This window comes from Syngnathus floridae, chromosome 7, assembly GCF_059516105.1.
Source record: "Syngnathus floridae isolate MCC-2025c chromosome 7, RoL_Sflo_1.0, whole genome shotgun sequence".
NCBI classification, from domain to species: domain Eukaryota; kingdom Metazoa; phylum Chordata; class Actinopteri; order Syngnathiformes; family Syngnathidae; genus Syngnathus; species Syngnathus floridae.
Window position 1 is genome coordinate 6,466,076 of NC_142419.1, and position 26,336 is coordinate 6,492,411.

At 43.4% G+C, this 26,336-nt stretch overlaps 3 protein-coding genes and 1 long non-coding RNA gene across 6 annotated transcripts in view; 3 read left to right on the plus strand and 1 right to left on the minus strand.

Annotated features, from left to right (window-relative positions):
- numa1 (nuclear mitotic apparatus protein 1) overlaps positions 1–11,534 on the plus strand; it is a 29,491-nt gene extending 17,957 nt beyond the window's left edge. The window contains exon 25 of the mRNA XM_088380088.1: positions 11,454–11,534. The gene's annotated coding sequence lies outside the window, so the exon portion shown is untranslated. The remainder of the gene's footprint in view (positions 1–11,453) is intronic.
- Positions 820–11,836, plus strand: LOC148394900 (uncharacterized). 2 transcript variants are annotated; one of them, XM_088380090.1, is made up of 25 exons: positions 820–955; positions 1,372–1,433; positions 1,503–1,591; positions 1,698–1,768; positions 1,992–2,080; positions 2,350–2,424; positions 2,533–2,626; positions 2,716–2,875; positions 3,113–3,252; positions 3,385–3,496; positions 3,580–3,697; positions 3,826–3,966; positions 4,648–4,761; positions 5,413–5,670; positions 5,751–5,960; positions 6,373–6,560; positions 6,687–6,824; positions 6,932–7,037; positions 7,184–7,385; positions 7,459–7,595; positions 7,865–8,158; positions 8,368–8,469; positions 8,666–8,968; positions 11,415–11,564; positions 11,661–11,836. In XM_088380090.1, the coding sequence occupies exons 2-24, from the start codon at positions 1,392–1,394 to the stop codon at positions 11,418–11,420; spliced, it is 3,189 nt and encodes a 1,062-aa protein (XP_088236216.1). In that variant the 5' UTR covers positions 820–955; positions 1,372–1,391; the 3' UTR covers positions 11,421–11,564; positions 11,661–11,836. The 2 variants fall into 2 exon arrangements, with proteins under 2 accessions (XP_088236216.1, XP_088236215.1); XM_088380089.1 differs by lacking the exon at positions 820–955 and adding an exon at positions 1,146–1,215.
- Positions 11,352–13,153, minus strand: LOC148394901 (uncharacterized). The gene is made up of 5 exons (XR_015859311.1): positions 12,910–13,153; positions 12,466–12,626; positions 12,176–12,387; positions 11,879–12,079; positions 11,352–11,443 (listed from the first exon to the last, which is right to left on the minus strand). It is a non-coding gene; the product is annotated as an uncharacterized LOC148394901 (long non-coding RNA).
- nox4 (NADPH oxidase 4) lies at positions 13,124–26,302 on the plus strand. Of its 2 annotated transcripts, XM_088380093.1 has the most exons (19): positions 13,124–13,299; positions 14,136–14,342; positions 14,418–14,513; positions 16,696–16,806; positions 16,888–16,972; positions 17,979–18,076; positions 19,009–19,036; positions 19,125–19,197; positions 20,077–20,157; positions 20,414–20,573; positions 21,733–21,897; positions 21,992–22,054; positions 22,726–22,786; positions 23,297–23,378; positions 23,821–23,940; positions 24,039–24,147; positions 24,499–24,567; positions 24,745–24,845; positions 24,919–26,302. In XM_088380093.1, the coding sequence occupies exons 2-19, from the start codon at positions 14,193–14,195 to the stop codon at positions 25,037–25,039; spliced, it is 1,773 nt and encodes a 590-aa protein (XP_088236219.1). In that variant the 5' UTR covers positions 13,124–13,299; positions 14,136–14,192; the 3' UTR covers positions 25,040–26,302. The 2 variants fall into 2 exon arrangements, with proteins under 2 accessions (XP_088236219.1, XP_088236220.1); XM_088380094.1 differs by lacking the exon at positions 13,124–13,299 and having other exon boundaries at positions 24,745–24,842.
- The last annotated feature ends 34 nt before the right edge of the window (positions 26,303–26,336 follow it).

Here is a 26,336-nt window from a genome sequence, read left to right on the forward strand (position 1 = left end):
GACCCCCCCCCCGCCCGGGGACCCCCCCCCCGCCCTCCTCTCTTTCAACCTGCCACCACGATGATGGGCTAATCCTGTATTTTATTTTTAATTTGTTGATATTGTTAGGTAATTGTTTACTGATAACCCTGAATAGCTTTTGATTTTTATATTAAAAAAATAATTCGCTCACAGGTCACCTGATTTGGATGTAAATATTATACCCTCACTTATTGAATGTCTTGTGCTTCACTGAGGATGTTGGTCATTGTTGGAGCCAACTACTGTGATCAAGCATTGATTGAAGCACTTTTTAAATATGTTTAAAACCCCAAGTACCACCCGGGGTTTCATCAAATACCCCCAGGAACAAGTATTTTTGACCCCCTTTTGAGAACCACTGCACTCGTACTTGTAGAATATTGACTTCAGCGGGTGGACGGCGTCCTCTTGTGGCCATCAAGGATCCACTGGAGCCCCAAACGTCATCTCTCATCTGTGATAAAACAGTCACAACATGGTTGATCAAAATAGTAGTTCAAAACGAGACTTCGGAACAGATTCCATGTGCTTTATTGAGTGTTTTTACGTGTGAAGACTGCTGATATGGGATTTTAATTAAATTAATTCAAATTAAATGATGAATAAGCTACTCTAGAGCAGCATTCCCCAACCTTTTTTTGTGACACAGGTGTCAGACAAATTTTAACAGGTGACGTCAGTGCCTCCCCAGTCGTGAACCTCACCGGACGTCACTGTTCAAAAGCGTTCTTGCTGTAAGTGTAGAAGACCGACGTTTACCTGAAGTAGTCAACGGTCTGTTTCCATGGTAACCTGAAGTTTGCATTCATTCCTTACCTTAGAGTATCGTTGCAAAATAAATTCACACGAACCGTTAGTGGGGAAAAAAATGAAAATGTAACTCTATTTGATGTATCAAGTGGAGGTTTTCATTACTTTTTTCAGTGAGAATAAGGTTGGTTTGATTCTTAATGTTTAAGAATACATCACCAGACACACCCCGCCTCACGTTTGTAAGGCTGGCTGTTCCCGGTAAAAACAAGCGCGACATTCATTCACTTCCGGCCTTCTATCCAATCAATGTTCTTTATATTGAGACGTTTTGCCCATGCGAATAATGATTGGTTGATTAAATCTTGATCTGCGTGTTTTAAAACTGTTGACCTCACACCCGTACATGTCGTCAGAATTAGTCTATGCTGAGTCAAACCTGCGGTAAATCGGCTGTTGTTACAGCATTTCTTCGGCACGTACAGTACTGTTGAACGGAGATTTTTACGTTTATCATTGCTAACACTTCTGTCGTGGATTTATGCCTGTGCGATTTCTTTCAAGACACCACGTGTAAATATAGAATTTTCCTCCCAACAGGGTTGAAAGGCTCAATCGAAATGGCACTCATGAATCTGGGCGTTAAGGCTCTACTTGGCTGGGTAAGTTGACGCTACCCACGGCTTGTAGTATTTAGTTTTGACCTTACCTCGTCCATGCTGTATTTGCAGATAAGTAATCTCACGTTGCCCCACCGAGAGATAAAAAACATCGAAGAGTTACAGAATGGGGAGTTGCTGCTTCATGTTGTTTATAAAATGTGAGGACTGTCAATTAACAATGACATTTACTCAAGACAGCCTCGGTTGTTTACTCTTATTTTCCCTATTTCTTACTTTTATCCTGCTTTCTTTTTTCCACCACAGGAAAAAGGAACAACCTCCTTCAATAACATCACCGAGAGAACGTTTTAAATTCATTGCAGAATTTGTGGAGAGTGAGTTTATGACATATCTGTCTGGGCAATGTTATGTAATGAAATGTTTAGTCTTGAACATTAGTGTACAAAAGACACCATTGCAAAGCATCGTAAAGCTACGTTTAGTTTCATTCTTCACAGTTTCTTTTTCAGTTGCACCTTCTGACAGAACACTATATTTCAACGTCTTATCTCATACGTGAAGAACAATATTTCAACTTAATGTTTTGTGGTTGGACAGAGGTTTGCAGATTCAGCACAACCCAAAGTTGTTCATTATCCTGGGACAACATAAATAATGGAATCAACTTGACTTTGGAAATAGCAAAGGTACACAAAGCTGTTTTGCATCATAAGTACATATAAGTTATATTTTGGCACACCAATATTGTCTTTGTCCTTTGTCACCTGTGTTATGACTCACTAGTTGGCAGTCAGAGACTAAAAATGTGCTTCTGCAACAATAATATTGCCGTCTTCCAATGTTCTTCGTAGGTGTTCGAATAAACTGTCTCCTGAACATAGTGGTCAAGAACAATGACATCCTTTTATTGTTTTATACACAAGGTAATGGGAAATGTCTGGCCTGCTCTTTTTAGGTGCTGTTGTTGCTGGTTTACCACGACATGATGAATGAACGGTGCACCCTTAAAACCTTAGACTGTGAGGTGGAGGTAAGCGGGCACAATTGTTTTTGCTGAAACTATGAAAATACAATGCTGTTTTAATGTTTTGTTTTCATTCTGTGCCATTGGAACAATATTTCCATTCCTGCTTGTCAGGGGGAGATTGCAAATCTGACTGTTTCTTATGTGATGGAGAGTGAGGGCAGAGTTTATCTGAATCGTGGTCTTGATGCCTACTTGGCAAGGCAATGTGAGTCTCGTATACATTCCTGCATTTGACTCGTGGGTCTGCTTTCAGGCTTTTGAATGCTCATTGGAATGTTTGACTTAATCATTCAGATTTGCCTGTGACTCCTGAAATATTCGCTAGAACGACAAGCACCTCTACTTCCAGTTTATCGACAGCCTCTACACTCTCAGATGAAGACTCCCCGGTGTTCCATCGCACAAAGAAAATTGCCTTTGTCGATATGCACACTGTGGCATCATCTTCTTCCAGGTATCATTGACTAATGTTAATTATATGTTTCTGGCATTGGTCCTACTTTTGGTCAATGTTTCAAACTTTTTAAGATGCTTGGAGCTTGGCCATTTGTTGTTTACAAAACATTTCATGAGTTTGACTCAAATACTTAACTGTACAAAAAAAAAAAAGACCTTGACACCTATGTGAGTTAATTAGATTTAAAGCATTGTTAAGTATTTATTCATTTTGCTTGAATATTTATTTCCACAGCAAATGTCCTCTTCAAGATATAATGAACACTCCCAAATTCCAGTTGCGGAAGATTCAGCGGGAAATGATCAGAGAGCGAGATTATAGGGATGGACTGGAGAAGGAGCTCGCTGGAAAAATTTCCCTTATTGTGCAAAGAGGTACTTAATTTATGTTTTTGTGTTGTATTTATGATGGTTGACAAATGATATAGTAAATAAAAAGTGCACACAAATTATATTGTATGCCTTGCCTTTTATGTTTTTCTTTCCTTCTCTTTACGTTTCCTTTAGAATCTCACATTAACCAGCTGCAGTATCATCTGGACAAGATGAAAAGGGAAGAAGCAGCTAATGAGCTCAGCACCAGGGAACAAATCAATGAACTTGAGACTAAGAATAACTTGTAAGACCAACTCTCCTCTCTGTATACCCCCACCCCCCAATAAATGGGCTGTCATTCACTATTTCCACATTTCTTTCTTTCAGGTTACAACAGCGACTCAACGAACTTCTAAAAGAAAACAAAGAGGGTAAAAGTGCCTCTTTGTTGACAGAAAGAAAAGTGAATGAACTTGAAGAGGAAAACGGTGTCCTCTCTTCACAGGTATGAGCACTTGCTCAAAGCTTGTGAGAGGCACTCTCTACTTGACTACATTTTTGTGGTCCTTTTGTAAAATGTCCATGTATAAAATAACCCTTGGCTATTGGTCACATTGGAATGCATTTCGTCAGATGCGGGCATTGCATGCACAGCTGTCCATGTGTCGAGCTGAAGTTGTCAGGCTGACAGAAAGGCAAGCATCTCTTCAAGAGAAGTGGAGAGCCAAAGAGGACTACTTAAACTCTGAACTCAGTCAAGCCACTTCACAAAAGGTAGGGGTGTTTTGTTTTATATTATGAATAGCACATGCCAAGATATTCTTTTTGTGAGAACCCATTACAGTTCGCATAGCCAATTGTAATCACAATATTTAGTGAATAATTTGCAATTACGGGTAGATTGGTTTCCAAAAAACGTTCAGCCCCAATCAAAATTGCATAAACTTTGACTTAATGTATCTTGGCCCTGAAGTCTTTATCTGATTGATTGATTGAAACTTTATTGATCCCGGGGATGGGGAAATTCAGGCCCCAGCAGCATTCATACCACAGAGCGGGTATATAAAAGACACACAACTCTATAGGCTCCTATAAGGCTGCCACACAACGGCGCCACAAAGAAAGCCAATAAGTGCGAAAGATAAAAGCCATCAAAGCAAAGCAACAAGACAAAGGAAAAAAGTAACAGTGGCCAACCAGCTCCCCTCAATACTGTAGAACACCCCAAAACACACAAAATAGCCTCCACGGGGTCCACAAAGAGGTGTAAGGGCAGTCAAGTTCAACGGCGCCCAATGGACCGTGGTCGTGAATTGGTAAAACCTCACAAAACAGACAAACGTTTGAGCAGCGTCCTGGGCACACAGTTGGGGCATGTGCCGATGGTCACCATGGGGCAGGCCCTTATCTAATCTGTGTGGTACAATTTTTATCTTAATTCCTTTTTCATTACAGGAGCTCCTGACTGAACAAATTCAGATACTCCAGGGAAAGATTTCATGCTTGGAAGAAGAAATTAGAGCAGCCACAAAGCAAGATGTAGGCGAAAACATGGGGCCAGTTATTGAGGTAAAGTATTATGAAATTAATGTTTTGTGCATTGTTTATTTTGTAAAATTATTTGCTTGAATCTTTTTAAAATGTCAGAGGGATGAGCTGAATTGTGAAATTGTCCGCTTAAAACAGGGGTGTGCAATTAATTTTTACAAGGGGCCACATAAAAAACCTGAGTTGTGTCAGAGGGCCATACAAACGACAACTTAAACCTGCTCAATTTTCTTCCATTTTAAAATGCATTAAATTATTTTTTTAAATAGCTTGTGCTAGTAATTAAAAAATATTATTCTGTTTATATTAAGCTATGTGAAATTGTGGTGTATAGGTAAAAAAAAATCATTCATCAGTAAAGTTTATTTTGAACTTAATTTACTTTTCCTCAAACTGTGAATTACAACACATTTATAAGAAACACACTAATACAACAAAAACAGTTTTAATGTTTTCCATCTGATTTGACCAATTCAGTGAGAATAATCCAGTTTGTTGGTCTTGCAGTTTTGCTAGCAATGCATCAGCCTCTGTTGCGGTTTTTTTTCTTTCATTTCTGTCTACAGGTACACTTATGCAGTCAGCCCTGTAACCGGAAGTGTCCGCGTTAAAAACTTTCCCGTTCCCTCAACAGTTCCCAGTTGACTAACAATGGATCATATTGTTACACAGAAAGCTCTGGAGAAAGAAGTGGCTATGCTGATATTGGAGAAGGAGAGACTCGTTCAGACCATGCAGGCCACAGAAAGAGAGAACTTGGCCTCACTTAAAATGGAGCAAGCGCTCAAGGAAGAGCTTGAATCGTTGAAGATGGAAAAAGCTCTGCTCTTAAAAGAAATGGAAAAAAAACAGAAGACCAAGTGGCTCAAGAAGGATTTACAGGAGCAACTTGTGGCGAAAACAGAGGCTGTGGAACACTACAAAGCTCAGGTAGGTGTGAACTCGGGTCGACATGCATTCATCGGTACTTTTCTGTTCGGCGACTATAATGCAAACATCAAATGTCGTAGATGGAAAAGGCTGTGAGTCATTACAATGACAAGAAGCAGCTTCTCCAAGAGAGCCAAGAAGAAGTGGCCAAGCTGAAGCATACCCTGGCAGTAAAAGAGCGGGAAGTGAACGCCAGTGGTACGGAGCTCAAATTGCTCCAGCTGCAATTGGAAAAGGCTCAAAGCAAGGAAAAGGACATGCTGAGCAAGCTGGTCCGTTTGGAGGCACAGGTTCGTTTTGATATTAAAGAGAGAAAATGGCAGTTTCGAATCAAAATTGCAATATTGTGAAGGAAATAAAAACTCACTTTTAGATTATTTTCCCCAAATGGTAATGCAAATGCAGAGTGTCTTCATTAAGGTTATGTGGGATGCTGCAGGGACGGTCTCATTTCTCATCTTCACACTGACCTACATCAGGATTGATGTCAGTGCCATTACGCCATTTGATAACTTCTAAAACCAGTTTGGCTTCATTAAACCATTATAACGGCTGTGTCTCATTTACAAAGCTGTGTGTGACCAGAGTGCATTTAGTTGTGTCAGTGACCTCTCTGATCTCTGAAATGAGTGCCGTTACTGTAAACAAAACAAAATGAAGCATGTTTCAAGTTCTCCTTTTCTCACTTGTGCTTGTCCTAAGGTGGCCTTTTCTGACCTCAACCTGCACGCATACAATCGAATCCCCGACCGTCAAGGACAAACATCGGAGTTGTGTCACCGGGAACTTCCAGACTTGCACGCAAATGTTCAGAAGGTGGAGCCAGAGAGAATGATGAGCTCAGACATTCTGGACCAAAGCTCCCTTGAAGACTCGCTGAACAGCACAAGGTTCAATTTTTGCTATGTATAAAGTGAACTAAAATTCATCAAAGGGAAAAACTTGACAAAATCATCTGTGACTGCAATTATGTGAAGCTAAATTTAATTGGTGTGATTTGTCATTCAATTTGACAGGAAGCTTTCGGCGCCTGGTGAATCAAGCACGCCACTTGTCCGTAGTTCTGAAAGACTGGCGGCTAAACGTCGTGGTCTGAAGGCAGAGTCACTGGAAACTCTTAATTTTACCCCAATAAATACAAGGCACGTCCACAGGTACTAAATGGCAGCCAATACAGAATTTCAGTTTTAACTCAATGTGCTACTTGCCTGGTGATGATGTAAACAAACACAGACCGCTCAGTATCGATATTCCCTTCTAGAGCAACTGCGGAAATCAAAACAAGAAAGGATCTCCCCTGCTTAAATCCATCGTCGTCTGTCAAAAGACGGCGGACGACGCAGGTCATAAACATAACCATGACAAAGGTAAGTGAAACTTGTTGACATGATTCTTAACTTTGTTTGTATTTGACCCCGAAGAACTTTGTTTATATTTCTTCAACCGCATGTTACTCCTATCAAGGGTGTGAAAACTTTCTTCTTGAAGCATTGTATGGTAAACTCCTCTGCAGAAAACTCCAGGTGGCGTTGAACATGATGAGACGTTCTACAGCCTGGCTTCAGCTCAATCGCAGCCCAACCTCTCCGGTGCCCGTGGCGCACGCCCTCCTGCGTTCATGGAGCTTTCCGACACGCCGGCGAAAAGGACCGAAGCTGTCAGCGACCAGCTCAGTGGTCTTCCTGGTTATCAGCGGAGCACGATCCATTCACAGAGTAAGTTTGAACCGAGCAGCGCCACAGCAGAAATCTACCCAAAAAATAATTGAAGTCCTTCTAATGTGTTCAGCCACAAGTACGTTTTGCGTCGGAGCAGTGAACGAGCCAGAAGGTGCGCCTGATGATTGGATGAGGATTGCTGAGCTCCAGGCCAGGAACAAAGCCTGCCTTCCTCATCTCAAGAGCAGCTATCCTGTCGAGTTTGAGGTTGGGAGATTCTCAACTCTTGTAACACTAGGAGTCATTATGGTTATGTTATTTGAGAGAGAAATGTTCTACCAAAAATTTGAATTGTCGGTTTATTGTTTTTACCTCTTTATTACTTTTATCAGTTCAACATCTTTTCTGATTACTGTGAGGTTTTTTTTTATTACAAAAATTTGGACTCTGGAAACCAGTTTGCATAAAAATACATTTTAAATAACCCAAGTTGCAATGCCAGTTTGTTACCAATTGGAATCCTTCTCTCCCTATAGACTGGCTTCAAGACCGTGCTAACGTTCACCGACGAAGATGTCCGCACTGGTGACCCAACGGAGACCATTCGTAGAGCATCTGTCATGCCAGGCCAGCTGCAAGAATCTGTCACTTCCCATCGCCTCTCCCTTGCGGCGCCACACTCGAGTAGCACATCCAACATCCGCTCTCACCGTCTGGCCATGATGGCGGGCTACCCACCATCTAAATCGGTCAGCTCATCTCAGCTGAAAAGCCCGAGATGCTCAAAGAGGTCTGCGTCCACGTTGTCTGTTACGCAGACTTCACCCGAGGTTGGTCTGTTTGTCATATTGGCAAATCAAAGATTGTTTAGATTTAAGATGTTTTTATTTTTTCCTTTTCAACCATAATCAATTATTTTATTTCCTAAAACTTATTTGCCAGGAAAAATGCCTGTTTATTTTTGAAGTCCCTTTATTTTTTTCCCTTTCCGTTTTAACCATAATAAATTATTTTACTTTCTAAAACATTTATTTGCCAGAAAAAAATGAAAGCTACCTGCTTCCCCCGTCCCCTCACTCCTAAAAACAAGAACATGAACAGCGGATCCACCAACTCAAACCTTCACCCCACCCTTAGCCCGGTGAGTTTGAAAAACTCCTTATGTCATAAGAAATTAATCCTTTGTTAAACAACAATTACGGTAAATTCCACCAGCAGAAATTACTCATACAAATTTACTCATTGTCTTTGTGAAACAAATTTCAAAATGAAATGTGACAGAAATGTTTCAAATAGGAAACGGTCAGCTAATCAGACTTCTCCTTTTTTCTTCTCAGGTTGACCGCAGGGAGTCCATGATGTTTACCATTGAGAACACCCCTAAGAACAGCAGCAACTACCTCAAAAGAGGCCTGAATAAACTACATAGGTCCACCCACAAGTCACCAGGCAAAACCTCCAAGAAATCTCCCGCGAAGACCGCGCACAAAGAAAATAAACAGGCCGGCCCTTCTCGTGCTGCGGCGAGTCGAGCGGGCCGAGTTGGAAGCTTCAAGTCACCCCAAGTGGTCTACAAAGAAAACAAGAAGACATCTCAAACTTTTGGCAAGTCTCCACGGTTAACGGAAAGCGCTCGTAAGGTAAGAACATGTTCTTTGAGGTAGAGCTAGAATCAGGGGTCTCGAACTCCAGTCCTCGGGGGCCGCATTCCTACATGTTTTCCAAGTTTCCCTCGTTAAACGGACATAGAGGAATATACTGACTCTGTTACCTCTTACATCACGAAGTGCATCGATGACGTGACTTGCCCGAAATCCGTCGTCACTCGCGCGAACTGGAAGCCGTGGCTGACGGGGGCTGTCCTCAGACTGTTGAGGGCCAGGGACAAGGCTTTCAGAGCAGGGGACGAGGCTGGCTTGAGGACAGCGAGGGCCGACCTGTCCCGAGGCATCAAAGAAGCGAAGAAGGCGTTCTCGTGCAAGGTCTCCACCCATTTCAAGGACAGCAAGGACGCACGTAGCCTTTGGCGGGGCATTCAGACCATCACAGACTACAAGCCCGCGCCGAGGAGCTGTGAGGGCGACGTCCGCCTGCTGAACGATCTGAACCGCTTCTTTGCTCGCTTCGACGCCCAGAACAGCACTTGCCCGCTGAAGACCACTCCCCCCCCACACGAGCAGCCCCTGCGCCTCTCTGCCGACGGTGTGAGGAGGGCGCTTGCCGCTATTGACACCCGTAAGGCGGCGGGCCCTGACGACATCCCGGGTCGAGCGCTGAAGGACTGCGCTGGGGAGCTGTCGGGTGTCTTCACAGACATCTTTAACGTTTCCCTGCAGCAGGCCATCGTCCCCTCGTGTTTCAAGGCTGCCACCATCGTTCCTGTGCCGAAGAAACCTGCACCGTCCTGCTTCAATGACTACCGCCCTGTGGCACTGACGCCCATCATCATGAAGTGCTTTGAGCGGCTGGTCTTGGAGCACATCAAGTCCGTTCTCCCCCCCACCATTGACCCTTTCCAGTTTGCGTACCGTGCCAAGCGGTCCTCTGAGGATGCCATCTGCTCTGCCCTCCACTCGGCCCTCACCCACCTGGAGAGAAAGGACTCATATGTGAGGTTGCTGTTTGTGGACTTCAGCTCTGCCTTCAACACCATTGTGCCGCAGCGACTCATCTCCAAACTCGACGAGCTGGGCCTCAGTACCACCCTCTGCAACTGGATACTGGACTTCCTCTGTCAGAGGCCTCAGGTGGTGCGTGTTGGCGACAAAATCTCCGCCAGCATCACGCTGAGCACGGGGGCCCCCCAGGGCTGCGTGCTCAGTCCATTGCTCTTCACCCTGCTGACGCATGACTGCACTGCGACCTACAGCGACAACCGCATAGTGAAGTTTGCTGACGACACGACTCTGGTGGGTCTCATCACGAAGGGCGACGAGACTCGGTACAGGTCGGAAGTTGACCTTCTGACCACGTGGTGCAGGGACAACAACCTCCTGCTGAACGTCAGTAAGACCAAGGAAATCATTGTGGACTTCCGGAAGGGTCACACGACACACCTGCCGCTGATCATCGACGGTGCTGTGGTGGAGAGGGTGAGCTGCACCAAGTTCCTGGGGGTGCACATCAGTGAGGACCTCTCCTGGTCCGCGAACACCTCGTCACTGGCAAAGAAAGCTCAGCGCCGCCTGTATTTCCTGCGGAAGCTCAGGCGTGCATGTGCTCCTCAGGCAGTCCTGTCTACATTCTACCGTGGCACCATTGAGAGCGTCCTCACCAGTTGCATCGCTGTCTGGGGTGGTAACTGCACTGAACAGAACTTGAAGGCCCTGCAGCGCATAGTGAATACGGCTGGTAAGATTATTGGTGCTTCGCTTCCCTCCCTGAAGGACATTTACACCTCCCACCTCGCCCGCAAGGCAACCTCGATTGCCAGAGATGTGAGTCACCCGGCTCACTCCTTGTTTGACCTTCTGCCCTCTGGGAAGAGGTACAGGAGCCTGCGCTCCCGCACCACCAGACTCGCCAACAGCTTCTTTCTCCAGGCTGTTAGGGCCCTGAACTCGCTACCCCCTTCTGCGTAGCGTGCGGCACTGTTGCGCTAATTTCGGGAATGTCTGCTGTACGCGTTTTTACGCTCCTCTTAATTAATTATTTATTTATTTATTGTTGTGTTATTTATTCATTATTTATTCAGCACGCTTTTGTTATACTTGTTTACTGTTTGTCTGTTGTGAGCCATGTCTTGTCACCGTGGGATAGGGGGGAACGAAATTTCGGTTTCTTTGTGTGTCTTTGGCATGTGGAGAAATTGACAATAAAGCTGACTTTGACTTTGACTAAACACACCTGATTCAAATGATCAGTTCATCCTTACGTTCTGCAGGAGCCTGATAATTGAATCAGGTGTGTTTAACGAGGGAAACTTGGAAAACATGTAGGAATGCGGCCCCTGAGGACTGGAGTTCGAGACCCCTGAGATAGATAAAGAAATTCCTACCTACTTAGTGATTTTATCTAGCTCACCATTTACATTCAAATCCTGGAAGTGTTTTTGGTGTTCATGGTGAATCCTAATCCTTTTTTCAGGAATGAGTCCGTCAAATCCAAAAATCTTCCTGGAAGAACGACAAGGTCTATGATCAATGAAAATGATTTGCCTGCTGCTTTTAGTTTCTTGTACTTGTTTGTGTCATCTCGTGGTTGGCTCACAACAAACTGGTGATCAAGTTACTGGGTGTAAGTGGTTCTTACATGATAGTGCTATTTAAATTTTGTGCACCTGTTTTTTTTTTATGCATTCTAATCTTTTTTTTTATTATTATTATTCTACAGGTGCAGAGGAGGTTGTTGAATTGACGAAAAACTTGTTCAGTTGAGTTTGTATTCTATTCACTTCATTTTTTACCACTACCTTCATGTAATGGTTCTTACTGTATTGTCGTATTGCTTGTACAATAAAATTCTTTATGTAAATCGTTTAAACATTACAAATGCATCCGTTGATTACATTTTCAGTGAGTCCAATCCTTTATTAAGTCAAGGTACATTACGTTTGACAAAGTTTCTGGCTCATCTTATCTCGTTTTCATCATCCAGGCGGTTCAAGTGTCATGGCAGCAGCATGGACTGCGAATGCTGCTATGGTAATTTGTCGGTTCATTGAGCGCTCAATGTCAAACAATGCGTCGTAGATCCCAGGGAAAGACCCTCCTTCATATTTATTATGGCTGCTTGGAGAAAATACCACATGGCTGGAAAACAGGGTTAGAGAACATCAAAATACAGAATATATTAGAAAATAATGAGAATGAGCGTGAAGGGCAGGCAGTTCAGTTGGTTTGTAATACCTGCAGAATGGTCTTCCAGGTAAACCCGGGGGGTCTATAAAGGTTCTACATGAGCTGATCGTTCATTCTACGTATCTGCAGAGGACTGATAAAAACATACATCTGAGTGTAAATGAAAATTCTATCTTCTTACTCTGCTATGTTTGCGTGTTGTAGGGGCTCGTGGAACTCCCTTGCTGTAATCGTAAAATTTTCAACCGCTGAAAACCAGTCTGGGGGAAAAATAAGGAAAACAACCTAGTCATAACAAAATATGATTTGGAGGACTGTTTAACTGACTTGTGGCTTACCAAAAGACACCTCGAATGTTTGCATCTCCTTGAGGTGTGTTTGTGCGCTCTCCGCAATGCTGTGTGCGTACTTGTTGAGGGAGATGGCATACTGGTTGGCATCCAAGGGGTGATTTGGGAAGACGACGAGCCCGCCTCTCACTTGAGCCACAGCCCGAAGCCTCGTGAAGGAAGGGTCATAAAATTTCATAAACCGTGTGATAGACGGGACAATTGTGAAATGTATCAAAGAGGTCAAAGCACGTACACGCTCCTCTTCCCCTGCAATTTCGGGTAGTGATTCTATATCCATCCACATATGCAAAAATGTCCCGTTTTGTCCTTAAAACGTCTAAATAGCACGCGCGCCCCTTACAATAAAAGTTCTAAATTACTTGCGCACAGCGATTGCACATCTGACTTTTTTATTTTTTTTATTTTTTAATCCGTGTTCGCGTGACTCACCTACGATAAAACCCAAACAAAACAAAGCTGCCACGGCCGAAATCCACCAGATCCAGCGAATGGATCTACAACGTTTTGTCATGTTGTCCCACGCTGCACCGTGCACAAGCTTCCGACAATACATCCGCGGTCAATGCTCGAATCCAATTTGAACAAATGAAGAGGTGTGGCGATGACAGTCCAGTTTTTCGTCACATACAAAAAATCCCATGAACACAGCGAACGAGGTTCGCGCTTGATTTTTTTTCTCTCCTATAGGCTTCGTGATCCTTTCAACAAGTTAGAGAGACTTGAGCCAGCACAAGTATATTGATTCTACGCACAACCAAGGCTTGACATCAACGTTTTTGCTCACCAGCCAGTCGCGGGGCCGTTGAATCAGTCCCCGGGGTAGGACTGTCGTGTAACATCTCACCAAAGTAATTGCAAATGTATGCAGTCACAATAATTCCAAACAGCTCTGTTAACTTTGAATCTAAATTGACAAAAGGTGCCCATTCAACAGTAGTAGACATGAATCACAACTTCTCTGTAATGTATACGATTATTGAAGTTGTGTTTCTTCCAGACCCGAATAACACGCTTGAGCCACCCCAGCTGTGTAGCGGCAGTGGAGGTGGTCTTTTATGTCATGGACTGGACCGTGAAAGGGAGAGGGGGATCTGTGTGCTTGCAGGAATGCGGGGCAGTAACTCTCATTCCCCAATGTGTTGTTTATATACTGCATAGCTATTGAGGTCCTCCACCCTCTCTCTCTTTCAACCTGCCACCACGATGATGGGCTAATGCTGTATTTTATTTTTAACTTATTGATATTGTTAGGTAATTGTTTACTGATAACCCTGAATATCTTTTGATTTATACATAAAAAAAGATAATTCGCTCACAGGTCACCTGATTTGGATATTTACATTCAATTGTACCTTCACTTATTGAATGTCTTGTGCGTCACTGAGGATGTTGGTCATTGTTGGAGCCAACTACTGTGATCGAGCATTGATTGAAGCAGTTTTTAAATATACGTCACCCGGGGTGTACCACCCGGGGTTTCATCAAATACTCCCAGGAACACAAGTACCCAATTTGACCCCCCATTTGAGAACCACTGCACTAGTACTTGTAGAATATTGACTTGAGCGGGTGGACGGAGCCCTCTTGTGGCCATCAAGGAGTGACACTAATGCTGGTCGGCGTTTTCTGTCTCTCCCTCTCTCACTCTCAAGTAGTACATAGATACTCGTCAACTCAGGTCGAGGGAAAGAGCTCGCTGGCTGGCTGGCTGGATGGCTGGCTGGAGCGCCCTCAGCCACACACACGCACGCACGCACATACATACACACAGTTACGGGCACTTTGACGAGAAGGTCGGAGACATCATGGTTGTGTCAGCGCGGAGCTGGCTCGCCAACGAGGGAGGAAAACACTTGGTCCTGGTAGGGGCGGCTTTGTCAACTTTTTCCAATGTAGTGACTATAGTTAAGTACTGGATTGCATTTGTGTACGTGTAGATGATGTGGTTGGGAGCTAACAGCTGGCTCTTTGTCAAAACCTTCCTGATGTACTCCAGTGGACACCAGTATCACTACCTGTACAAGATGCTTGGGGTAAGCAGCCCGCACGCACCCTTGACCTCAGCTACCTCAGTCATCACTTGTCACTTATCCATGTTTCTAAGACAACCTAGAATATTCATATTAAGAAGTAACACTGCCCACACACTGTTTATATTTAATGATAATTTTACATCACAACCCATCCCATTCACATTTTGGGGCATCATTTGTGGTGGTTTGTTGCGTGTCACGCTTGCAGCACGAATAAGTCCATCAGTGTTATATGCACTTTGCGTTTGTGTGTGAGCACGAACTAAAGGCTCAGTTACCTTGGACAGTGGACACACACATACAAACTGAGGTAGGAATTTGATGCTTGCAAGGGCCATGTGATCGTTGTTGTAATTGTTGTCACAAGTTCCTGACAGTGTGTCTGTCTATGTTTTTGTTGCATACGCCAAATTACCAGTGACAGTGTCAGATCAGGTCAGGTCAGGTCAGCGGAAAGAGGGAAAAGAAAAACAATAATTAAAATTCAAATGGAAATCCATGCAGGATTTTTTTTTAAAGGTGGAAAAGTAAGATATGGAAGCAAGCAGCATGTGTGAACTATTCATGTGCAGCCTGACCGGTGGGAAGCATGGGGGAATGAGGGGCAAGTGTGGGCATGCTGCTGGCTTTGCCTGAATGCCTTGACAGAGGGCTTAAGCTTCTGTGTGTGTGTGTGTGTGTGTATGTGTGTGTGTGTGCACGTGTGCGTGTGCGCGTGTGCGCACAAACCAGAGATTCAATGCGCTAACATTGAAAGAAGTTGAGTTATAACTTCCCAATCACTTTTCTGATTTACCTGCATGCAGTGTGTTTGAGTGTGTTAATGTGTGTGTGTGTGTGTGTGTGTGTATGTGTGTGTGTGTGTGTGTGTGTGTGTGTATGAGTCCTTACCGTATTTCCTTTGAATTTTTTTCATCAGCTGTTTTTCTCCCTTTGCAAGAGGTCTACAAAGCATGAAAAAAAGCACGATAGCTCAGCAGTATAAACTCAGGATCATCTTCACTTTTTTCCAAGCTGTTCATTGCAAAAAATTTATTTTTCAGATCTGCCTACCTGCATGATCCACTTCAATCGTTTTGTCATCTGGCGGCTCTAATTAGAAAAGACGGCACCAGCAGTGCTCTGAGAATAGCATTAAATGTGCAGGCTGACTCAAAACGGATGCCAAAGCGCAGCCGACGGTTGGCATCAAACAGCCCTAATTACCGATCAGGGGCTGGATGAGATTACACAGATGACAACCCTCACGTGCTACTTGAGGCAAACAGCACAGCTTTCACCCTGCTCGGTCGATCCTCTGTTTCACACAATCCATGTGGTGCGGCCACTGATTGGTGCTAAACTTTTCATTTGACCCAGCAAATATTCACGGTGGTGCTAGAGTTTGAGACAGACAACCAACCTTTCAGGGCCATTGTGACTTCCCCTTGAAAGAAAACACCATCAACTATTTTCTAGGCCTTTCTTATGCAATGGCCAGGTCTGACAACTCACCATGAGGCCATAGCACAGCCAACCAGCATCGGATGTATCGTTGCAATAAATACAAAGACGGCAATAAAAATCAGTCACAAGTCACAATTGTGAAACATTCTTTAGGCAGCACTAGCTTTGCTGTTTTATTCATCTGTCACACGTTAATTATTTTGACAGTGTAAATCACTAAAGGTTAGGCCTTAGCAGAGGGTCACGCCTACTGAGTTTTAAATGTTCACTATAGTATTGCTATTATCTAGCAGTGTATTCAGATTTTTAAATTGCCATTTATAATGTCACTTATAGAACTTCAATTTCATGTATCAGGCCTGTTGCCACTCTACAAAACTGACAGCTATACAATGGTGTTTTGTATTTTTTTTCCCTCAAGAATATTTGCCTCGCTATCAAAGATTCTGGGTTCAAAACTAGGCCTTGATGTTTTTGTGTGAACCCTTTGCATGTTCTCCCTGTGCTTGTGTGTTCTCTAAGAACTCCATTTTAACCCACCGTTCCACAAATAAGTACAATGTTTTAGAGCAACCTATCCAGGGCGTACCTCTCTCGCCAAAGTGCGATGCGATAGGTTTCAGCTCAGCTTTGATCTTGAAGTCAAGTTGAAGACGGCTAAGCAAGAGTAACAAACTTTTCAATGGATCCACAAGCATATAGTATAAAAAATGTGTGTGTGTGTGGTTTCCTCCAGCTCGGACTTTGCATCAGCAGGGCCTCTGCATCCGTGCTGAACCTAAACTGCAGCTTGGTGTTGTTGCCCATGTGTCGCACACTTCTTACCTTTGTCAGAGGAACACACATGGTAGGAAGTGTCTTACTGTATGTCACGCCCTTTTCATAAGAGTCCGCTTTCAAAATTTTGGAATATTTTGCTTTCTTCAAGGTATCAAGCAGAAAGACCCGACGACTACTGGACAAGAGCAAAACCTTCCATGTGGCCTGCGGAGTTGCCATCTGCATCTTCTCTGGTAAAAAAACAAAACAAAAACAAAAGCAAAGCTATTAAAACTCTTATTCTGTGTGTGTGAGTACATAAGTGGATCCATGCCAGATCAGCATTCCTGCAGTACCAGCTGTCTGTCCCTCCAGCTGGTGGGGCGTGTGTTCTCACTTTTCAGTCTGTGTGTTCTTGGGAGTCTTTTTCCATGACATCACCAGAGCTCCTTATAGCTTTATTGGTTGCTTTCACCTAAACACTATTAACTAGTTTTCCTTACTCTATTTTTTTATCACTTTTCAGTCTTTCCACTGGTAAAACCAGGGACACAACGGTAGTACAAGCCAAGTCGGATGAGTAGGGAGGTTGTTCCAGCATACAAATGTCCTTTTCAGCCGGGAACTGTTAGATGCTCATAGCATTGTGAACACGGTTTTTCCTCAAGGTGAAGGAGCCACAATTTGTCTCTTGGAAGACTATCATTTTGAAACAATAGACACGAAAAAAGGATCTGCAAGGACAGACATCTGCGATTCAGCATGACATCATCTCTATCTGTCACCTTTTTTTGTACTTCATTCATGACACACACATGCATGCCTACAAACACACAATCTCCCCAAGGCAAAGTTTTTGCGTTCTAATAGAGAAATTCCAGAGTTGTGAGACAAAAGACAATAAGAAAGGAAGGGGGGTGTTGAAATCTGAGTGAGGAGCCACACATTGAGGAAAGAAAAGAGTGTTGGGAGGGGGGGGGTCGTGGGAGTGGGAGAGGATGTGTGTGAGAAAAAGGACCCTTGTGTCTCATGATTACGCCCTCTAACACCATCAGCTGTTAAATGCCTGCGTGGCTAGCCTATGATGTCAAGGAGTGTGTGTGTCTGCTTGGGATTGAGTCAGGAAGACATTCTGCTGACTTTCTGCTGAATGGACAAAGAAATTTGTGTGTGTTTTCATTTCATTCGGACCTTCAGATGTGTGTATATGTGTTTGGGTTATATTTTCTCAAACATTAGTGCATAATCTTCTTGTTCTAGTTGTTCACGTCTCTGCTCACCTCGTGAACGTTGTCAACTTCAGTCGCAGCTACACAGAAGACTTTCCAGCTCTTAATTTTGCTCGTTACAAAGGAGAGGTGAGAATGAACATTTTGTGATATAAAAATAGCCTGACCAACATGAATCATTTCAAATTATTTCCCACAATTAAACTGACCTGCAAATTGTACAAAATAATAATATTAAATAAATAAATGAATAATCATAATAACAATGCGCACTGGTTAGCATGTCCACTTCACAGTTAGGAGGGTGCGGGTTCGATTCCACCTCCGGCCCCTCCTGTGTGGAGTTTGCATGTTCTCCCCGTGTCCGTGTGGGTTTTCTCCGGGCACTCGGGTTTCCTCCCCAAAATCATGCTTGGCAGGCTGATTGAGCACTCCAAATTGCCCCTCGGTCTGAGTGCGAGTGCGGGTGGTTGTTCGTCTCTGTATGCCCTGCGATCAGCTGGCAACCGGTTCAGGGTGTCCCCCGCCGACTGCCCGATGACTGCTGGGATAGGCTCCAGCACGCCCGCGACACCTGTGGGGACAATCGATATAGAAGATGGATAATAATAACGACAATGATAATAATAATAATAATAATTATTATTATTCCAATCTTTTCACACGCAAAATGAAAAATAAACAAGTAAAATAATTTGGGTGCGTAAGCATGCACAGCCTGTTATCTGTAACTGGGATCTAGCTGTGTTCAGAATAAACGAGTCACAGTCAAACGCTCATCAGCACACACCTGCCACCATTTAAAATGGCTCTGATTAACCCTAAATAAATTTCAGATGATGCACTAGATGTTCGTGACTTTTTTTTCTACTTTGTCTAATGTCTTAAGGTTCAACTGAGCCAGCCACTCCCACCGTTGTGTTTTACTCTAAGTGTGGTATTGTTTTGGTGATTGTAGAATTCAATCATTTCTCAAAGAACATATTTGTTGTTAAGAACAGTTGGCAAATGAGGCACAATTTAATGACAAGTTCATATTTTGACTGTTGCTGTCTGCTTAGGATCCAACGCTAATCATTCTGACCACAGGTAAGACAACACAATGTTTTATTCATGCACATTAATTGTGTATTAACGGGGATCGTTGGCACTGATTGGCTGTCCGATTAACTTTCAGTTCCAGGAATCACTGGTGTTCTGTTGGTCGTCATCCTTTTCTTGATGTTCACGTCCTCCTCCTACTGCGTACGGTAGGTGATCATTACAGCCGTTTTTGTACTTAAAACTTTCCAAATCCAATCTTAACAGTGTATCTGTGCTTGCTGGTCTGTCTCCACTCTGTCTCTGTTGCGCTGTCGCTGATGACTCACGCTGTGGCTGCGTGTTCAAAACAGAACAGCGTTCTGTTACAGAGCAAATCACTACTAAGTGTTTCACTCATAGTGCTGTCATTACTCAGGTCACAGTGGGTCACTCGCTCTGCGTGTCTGCTCTTTTATGCCTTTAGAAAATGAAGAGAGCTTAAGAGGAATTTCCAGACGCCTCAAGGATAGAGATAAGAATTTTGAGAGGTGAACCGATTTGTGGGATGATGCCACACAACCCTTTTGAATACTGCATATAGACATCCTTTGTCTTTCGTGTATTTTGGTTTTGTACTTGATAGAAATATGATTACAAATGTAAAATGCTCAATCCAGTAAAAAAGAAATATTTTTTAAATGCTGACCTAGAGTGAGACACAATGGATGCTTGTTGTAGACCATTTTAATAAACAACCAAGGGTCCACTCTTCTAAAGAAGTCAATTTCAAAGTGTTGACTGGAGAGTTGGCGATGTCCATTGTGTGTGGTGTTTATGGGCTGTGGGGGTCGTTGTGTGTAATGACCCCTCTAATATTGTCCTCTGATGTCTTGCTTAGTCAGGCTCCGAGCTGGGAGTTTACTCGGGAAACAAACTCATCTCGCTTTCTTCTTTTGCTGTCTTTGCTTTTTTTGGTTCTTTGTCCCTCATTCTCCCTTTTGTTCCCCGCTGAAAAAACAGCTATCTTTCAATACACCCCTCATATTTCAAAGATTTACTTGTAAATACACGACTAATATGTTGACCTTTTTTTTTTTTTCTTCCAGAATATACAACTATGAGATTTTCTGGTATACACACAACCTCTTCATCATATTCTATATCATTCTCATGGTGCACATGGTCGGGTACGTATTGGTTGGGCTCTGTTCAGTTTCTTAATCAAAGAAAGTATAACTGTCAGTGAACATTAAATCAGACAAATCTTACAATCTTTACTAAGTTTGCCATTCTTAGCTTTTCATACATGCAAGTCATCAGCGTGTGCTGCAGACTTGTGCATGCGCTGCTGACTTGCAAACCAGGACCTGCATATCTTTGTTTTCACACTCAAAGTGTAGAAACCGACATGAATTGATCGTCAATTATTTCCATCTTCAAAAGAGGAGCACTAAAATATCAGACTAACATCGAGGCCCATCCCCCCGGGTGCTTACGAGCCAACCACAGCAGCCCCGAGCAACAAGGGGAGGATCTGGATAAACGTGAGGAAGAGGAAATGCGATGCAAGGCAGAGGCTCACTTCCAGTCACACTGCCCACAGGTGTGTGTTTGTTTGCGTGTGTGTGTGTGCGTGTGTGTGTGCGTGTGTGCGTGTGCGTGTGCGTGCGCGCGCGCGCGTGCGCGCGCATGCGTGTGTGATGCTACCATGTGGTGCATATGGGCATTTATGTCACAGTGAGCGTGTGAATTGAATTTTGTTCAGCAAGTGTTGAGGGAGTGGGTCCTTTTTATTAGAGGTGTGGTGCTTTTAGGGAGGTGCAGTCATCCTTTCTTTCACATCAAGGTCTGCTTGTGAATGTACTTCCTCCTGTGTGTGATTATGTGTTTGCACATGGTCGTTAAGCTACAAGGCCGCGCCATAAACCCCCCCTGAAACTTTCCTCAGGCTTTTGAGGAGCTGTGAGCAATTAAGTTGCAACAGGTACACGCCAAAAGAGAATAGGTAACAGCACACACATTGTTTAAACATACTATGTCATCCGACCATGTTGCCATTGGGACTGGGTGTTTTTCGACGGCGGCTGGATTGGTCACAACAATCTACAATTCTAATTCCAACCAAGACAACTCATAAAATCGTAATGTACTATGTGGTGACACGATACTGTATCTTCACATCTCAAGAGCGATAGGCCTTTTTAAAGTTACATGGTAATGGGTGTGGTGGGTCAGTGGTAGAGTGAGTGGTTGTCTCTCAACTCTAAGGTTGTTGGTTCAATCCTCAACCCTGGGACCATGTCAAAGTGTCCTTGAGCAAGACACTTAACTCTGAATTGCTCCAGGGGACCTGGCAGTGCCATGGCAGCAGCCTCTCATTGGTGTAGGAATGCGTGTGAATGGCGGAATGTAAAAAAAAAAAAAAAAAAAAGTTCCTTAGCCTTTATGCCTTTTGAAGTGTTTTTCTAATAAAATATAAAGATACATAGTATTTAGATTGACCCTCAGTAACACAAGTCCATCCATTTTCAGTTATGATGAAAGGCTTTATGGTTAATTAACGTGTGTGTGTGTGTGTGTGTGTGTGTGTGTGTGTGTGTGTCTGTGTGTGTGTGTGTGTGTGTGTGTGTGTGTGTGTGTGTGTGTGTGTGTGTGTGTGTGTGTGTGTGTGTGTGTGTGTGTGTGTGTGTGTGTGTGCGTGCGTGCGTGTGCGTGCGCGCGCGTGCGTGCGTGCGTGCGTGCGTGTGTGTGTGTGCAAATAGACATGGCTGTGGGTGTCAGGTCCTCTGTGTCTCTACTGTGCGGAGCGCCTGAACCGCTATATCCGAAGTAGTGACCCGGTTACCATAGTGACAGTCATCAGGCATCCCTGTGATGTCATTGAGTTACGAATGCTTAAGAAGAACTTTAAAGCTCGTCCAGGGCAGGTAAGTTGTACGTATGGTTACATCCCAAATTAATGTATTCTTTTAATGGCATTTTTTTGGTCCCACAATTTAACCTGCTTCCATTCCCTCACAGTATATTGTTCTCAACTGTCCCAACGTCTCGTCATTTGAGAACCATCCCTTCACGCTAACGGTGGTGAGAGCGCACGCAACTACAGTTTCGTCTAACACAATCCAGACATTTAACATTTAAAACACACAAGTGCATACCCATGTTATGTCATTAGTGTCTTATTTTGAAAAACATGTACTTCTTTGCCCCCTCTGCTACTTGAACTCACTTGATTGACAGCCGCGACTTGTGATTTAGCCACACATCATTTTCCTGGGAACACACACACATGCACCCCCCCCCCCCCACACACACACACACACTGTGCATGACCGATGTAGACCCCTGAGGCCAGCATCTGCCAGCAGGAGGATTGTGTGTGTGTGTGTGTGTGTGTGTGTGTGTGTGTGTGTGTGTGTGTGTGTGTGTGTGTGTGTGTGTGTGTGTGTGTGTGTGTGTGTGTGTGTGTGTGTGTGTGTGTGTGTGTGTGTGTGTGCGCGCGTGCGTGCGTGTGCGTGTGCGTGTGCGCGTGCGCGCGCGTGCGCGCGCAAAATTCAGCAGACTTAATGGAAAAACATGTTGCTTTGGAAAGGTATCGCACGTGTTTTTTATTTGTCTTTTATAGTACTCTCCAGCAACGGAGTCGTCTCAGTCTGCACTGTGTGTGTGTGTGTGTGTGTGTGTGTGTGTGCGCGTGCGCGCGTGCGTGCGTGTTTTTGCTTTGTGATTCACTGTCTGCTGTGTAACTTTTGCAGTGTCCCACAGAGAACAAAGAAACGTTTGCTGTCCATCTCCGGGTCGTGGGAGACTGGACTGGTGAGTATATGCTCACACACGTGCACATTTTTGAGAAGATGGCTTCTCTTTTTTTTTTTTTTTTTTTTTTTTGTGTGAAGAATCTACAATATCTCCATTAAAAAAAAGAGATATTTGTGTGCATGTGTGTGTATTATGGCTGCTAATTGTCTGAAGTAGATAAATGTGTTCTTTTTACATCCAGTACATAAGAGGCAAGATCCAAGCAGGAGGAGGCTGTTTTCTTTGGGAGACTGTGACAAATGCAAACTTGTTTTTTTTCCACACACACTCGCTTTGAGAATACAAGAGGGGAAGTCAGTTTGTTTGCGTTGGCTATTGAATCGGCAACGATGACGCGTGACAGTAACGCATGATAACACTAGAAATGTAAAGATACGTAAAAAAAAAAACCATAATGCTTCTTCAATCAAATATTACAGCTTTGTTTTTGTATGTATTGTGTTCCATTTCAATAATATCTTGCTGTTTATTTGGGGGCCAAAATAACTATTTTCCTTTCATTCTCAGAACGCTTCACACAGCTGTTACTTCCTGACATTAGGAGAGACATGGACATCCTCCCTGTGGTGCATCAAAGGACATACCCCAAGTATGTGTGCATGTGAAATACATGGAGAGAGATTGAGATTGCGAGACACCCCCCTCCACCCCACCCCCACCCGATTGGGCTGATGAATTCTCATGCAAGCTTAAAACCACAGTGGGGTGAGAGGTCCTGACCCTCTGACACTGCTCTTCCTATTCTGAGTGTGTGAGAGGCGGACATAGAAAGGGAATGAGAGTCTTGTGACAGTACAGTTGAACATTTCTGATACAGTAGCCATTGATGTATTTTGACGACAATTTTATTCATTGCCCTAAATCCATTGCCACACACACGCTTACACACAGACAAACGCACACGGGATTTCAGATGCAGGATGTTGATCAGAGCATGTGTATTTAACCCTAAATAGGAAGTCCAATTAATTGTGTCTGTGTGTGCTTTAATTTGTGCTGTGCATCTATGTTGTGTCCGTGTGTATGTTCAGGCTTTATGTGGATGGTCCGTTTGGAAGTCCTTCAGAGGAAGTGTTCAACTACGACGTCAGCCTTTGTGTAGCGGGCGGAATAGGGGTCACGCCATTCGCCTGCGTCCTGCACGCTCTGCTGTGAGTGCTTCCCACTGTACGTCACATGACTGGTGGAAATTGGTTTCAGCTGTCATTAGAATGGTTCTGCCTGTCTCTCCTCCTCATTGTGGCCCCAGTGACGGCTGGACGGGACTTAGGTTGAAGAGGTTATACTTTGTGTGGGTCTGCAGGGAGCTCCAGTCCTTTTATTGGTTCGCTGAGCTACTGTGTGCCCTACATCACAAGGTTGGATCACACTCACTTTGTTATAAACATGTTTGGTCCACTATTTGCATTAAAATGATTGTATGTTATTTCAAATGACTTCAAGACAGCCCGTTCCAATAGTGAGAGATTAGCCACTTGTCCCAAGCTGTCTAAAATGTCACTAAACGTTTCCCAGGTTTTAAAGGCTCGCTACGTTCTTCATCAATGCATAAGGCACTAATTACCATTTGAGTATACCTCACGCAAGTATGTACTGCATTGACAGAAATGGTAGTGCTGCCACCATGTGGTTGGTAGTTAACATAGTAAAAGAATTAAAGCCATTTGTCAGATTAACATGAAAATGTACTTTCTTTTTTTGTCATCTAGTTATGGCACGAAAACAGACCCGACTACTTTAACTTGAAGCTGTACGTCAGTCAGTCCGACAACTTGCAGGTATGTGATCCACAGGTAAACACAAAACACAGCCACACTATCTTTCTGGCCTGTAAGAACCGGGGTTCTCGGGTTCCGTTCCTGTGGCGGTATGAGGACAATATTCTGCAGTGTGTGCTTTGCTCAAATGAAGGGTAAACTCACTTCTTTCTATTCATATTGTTTTTGCCTCTCAAGTGCTTAAGTGAGGAGAAATACCGTCCACTTGCGTCACGGCTGCTGGTGGGCCGACCTAAGTGGAAGTTACTGTTGCATGACATTGGACGGACCAATAAGCAGTGAGTATGAAGAATGATTATTTTCAGCTAGGTTAAAACATTTGTCCTTTTTTTTGTGTGTGTGACTTTACAGTAAGCGAGTGGGGGTGTTCTGTTGTGGACCCAAAGGCATCTCCAGGACTCTTCACGGACTGTGTAACTCGGCTCAATTTCCTGGAACTACTTTTGAATTTAACAAGGAATCCTTCAGCTGATTGGGCTTCAGCAAGGCAAGCAGTAGCTACAGTGGATTCAGTCACTCAGCATTGGGAATTTTATAGGCTACATGTAATATAGCCACTCTAAAAGAGACTGCCAAAAAGGGGACTTGACTCTTGGCTCTTTACTCTACTTTTTATCCCTGGTGAAAGGTTCTCAGTCTAAAATGATGTTCTACAGAGGAGCCCAGAGTGGGATCAACCTCTAAAGTTCATCGGGAATTGTGAACATCACCTCTCACAACCTAATGTGCTTCATTTTGGAAGCTGCTAATGGATTTAGCGCTTTATTTGTATGATGGAGGGATTGACTGGCCACAATTTTTTTTTTTAAATTATAATTGTTTTTCTTTTCTTTTCTTACACAGTGGTCCCTTGAGATAAGAGTAATCTGACTTTACGAGTTTTTTTAAGAGCCAAGCCGCCATTTGTCTAAGTTCTTTGCGATGACCTGCGAGCACAAAGTTGCCGCATGTTACAGTCAACATGGTGACTGTGAACTCAATTCAACTCACTTTACATTAAGTAGCTCTTTTTCAAAAAGTGAAGAATTCTTCAAAAAAGAGGCTTCAGGATACTAATTGCTTTTCCCAGTTCAAGTTTACTGTTAACTAAATATAGAGATAAATACACATGTATTTAAAACAACCAAAAACTGTCCAAAGAAAGACCTTAATTTAATTTAATTAATATAGAGAGGTGCAGTTTTTGAAACCTTTAAGTGATGGAAATTGAGTCCTCTGCAAAAAAAGCTTAATATCGTTGCAGCGCTTAGAAAAGTGACAATGTGACTATGAGCCAAGTTCATTGTTTGTATGACTCTACTCTCACGTCAGAAGGATCAGCAGCATGAATTTGAATTGAAGCATTAAATCATGGGAGGCTGGACTGGATTAATGGCATTACTATTCATTTCAATGGGTAAAGATGATGTGACATACGAGTGTTTTCAGTTACAAGCGGTGTCCCTCAAATTCATATTTCAAGGCACTATTGTAGATGCACAAGTGGGCAAAATATTTCTTATGACAATGAAAGAAGCTGTTTTATGAATTGTATGACAAAATTATGCACATCACAAACCGGTAGTTATAATTACAGTACTTCTTGTCTTCATTTACATTATTTATTTTGTTTTATCGTATTTTAGTTTTGAGGGGCGAATCTCAACTCAGGTGTTTGGATGTTCTCTCCATGCGTGCGTTTTCATGAATTCCTCTGACATTCTAAAAATATACAAAGTCAATGGAAGAATCTAAATTGGTGTGTGCGGAGTTTCAATTATTTTCAAATA

What these genes read in the sequence shown, in the direction of transcription:
- LOC148394900 (XM_088380089.1), top strand. An exon ending in TTAAGGCTCTACTTGGCTGG is followed by an intron (nt 1,434 to 1,502) that starts GTAAGTTGACGC and finishes CTGTATTTGCAG; the next exon opens with ATAAGTAATCTCACGTTGCC. An exon ending in ACATGGGGCCAGTTATTGAG is followed by an intron (nt 4,762 to 5,412) that starts GTAAAGTATTAT and finishes ATTGTTACACAG; the next exon opens with AAAGCTCTGGAGAAAGAAGT.
- nox4 (XM_088380093.1), top strand. Translation starts at nt 14,193, where the DNA reads ATGGCTGGCTGGAGCGCCCTCAGCCACACACACGCACGCACGCACATA. An exon ending in TTAAAGCTCGTCCAGGGCAG is followed by an intron (nt 21,898 to 21,991) that starts GTAAGTTGTACG and finishes ATTCCCTCACAG; the next exon opens with TATATTGTTCTCAACTGTCC. An exon ending in TGTGTGCCCTACATCACAAG is followed by an intron (nt 24,148 to 24,498) that starts GTTGGATCACAC and finishes TTTGTCATCTAG; the next exon opens with TTATGGCACGAAAACAGACC.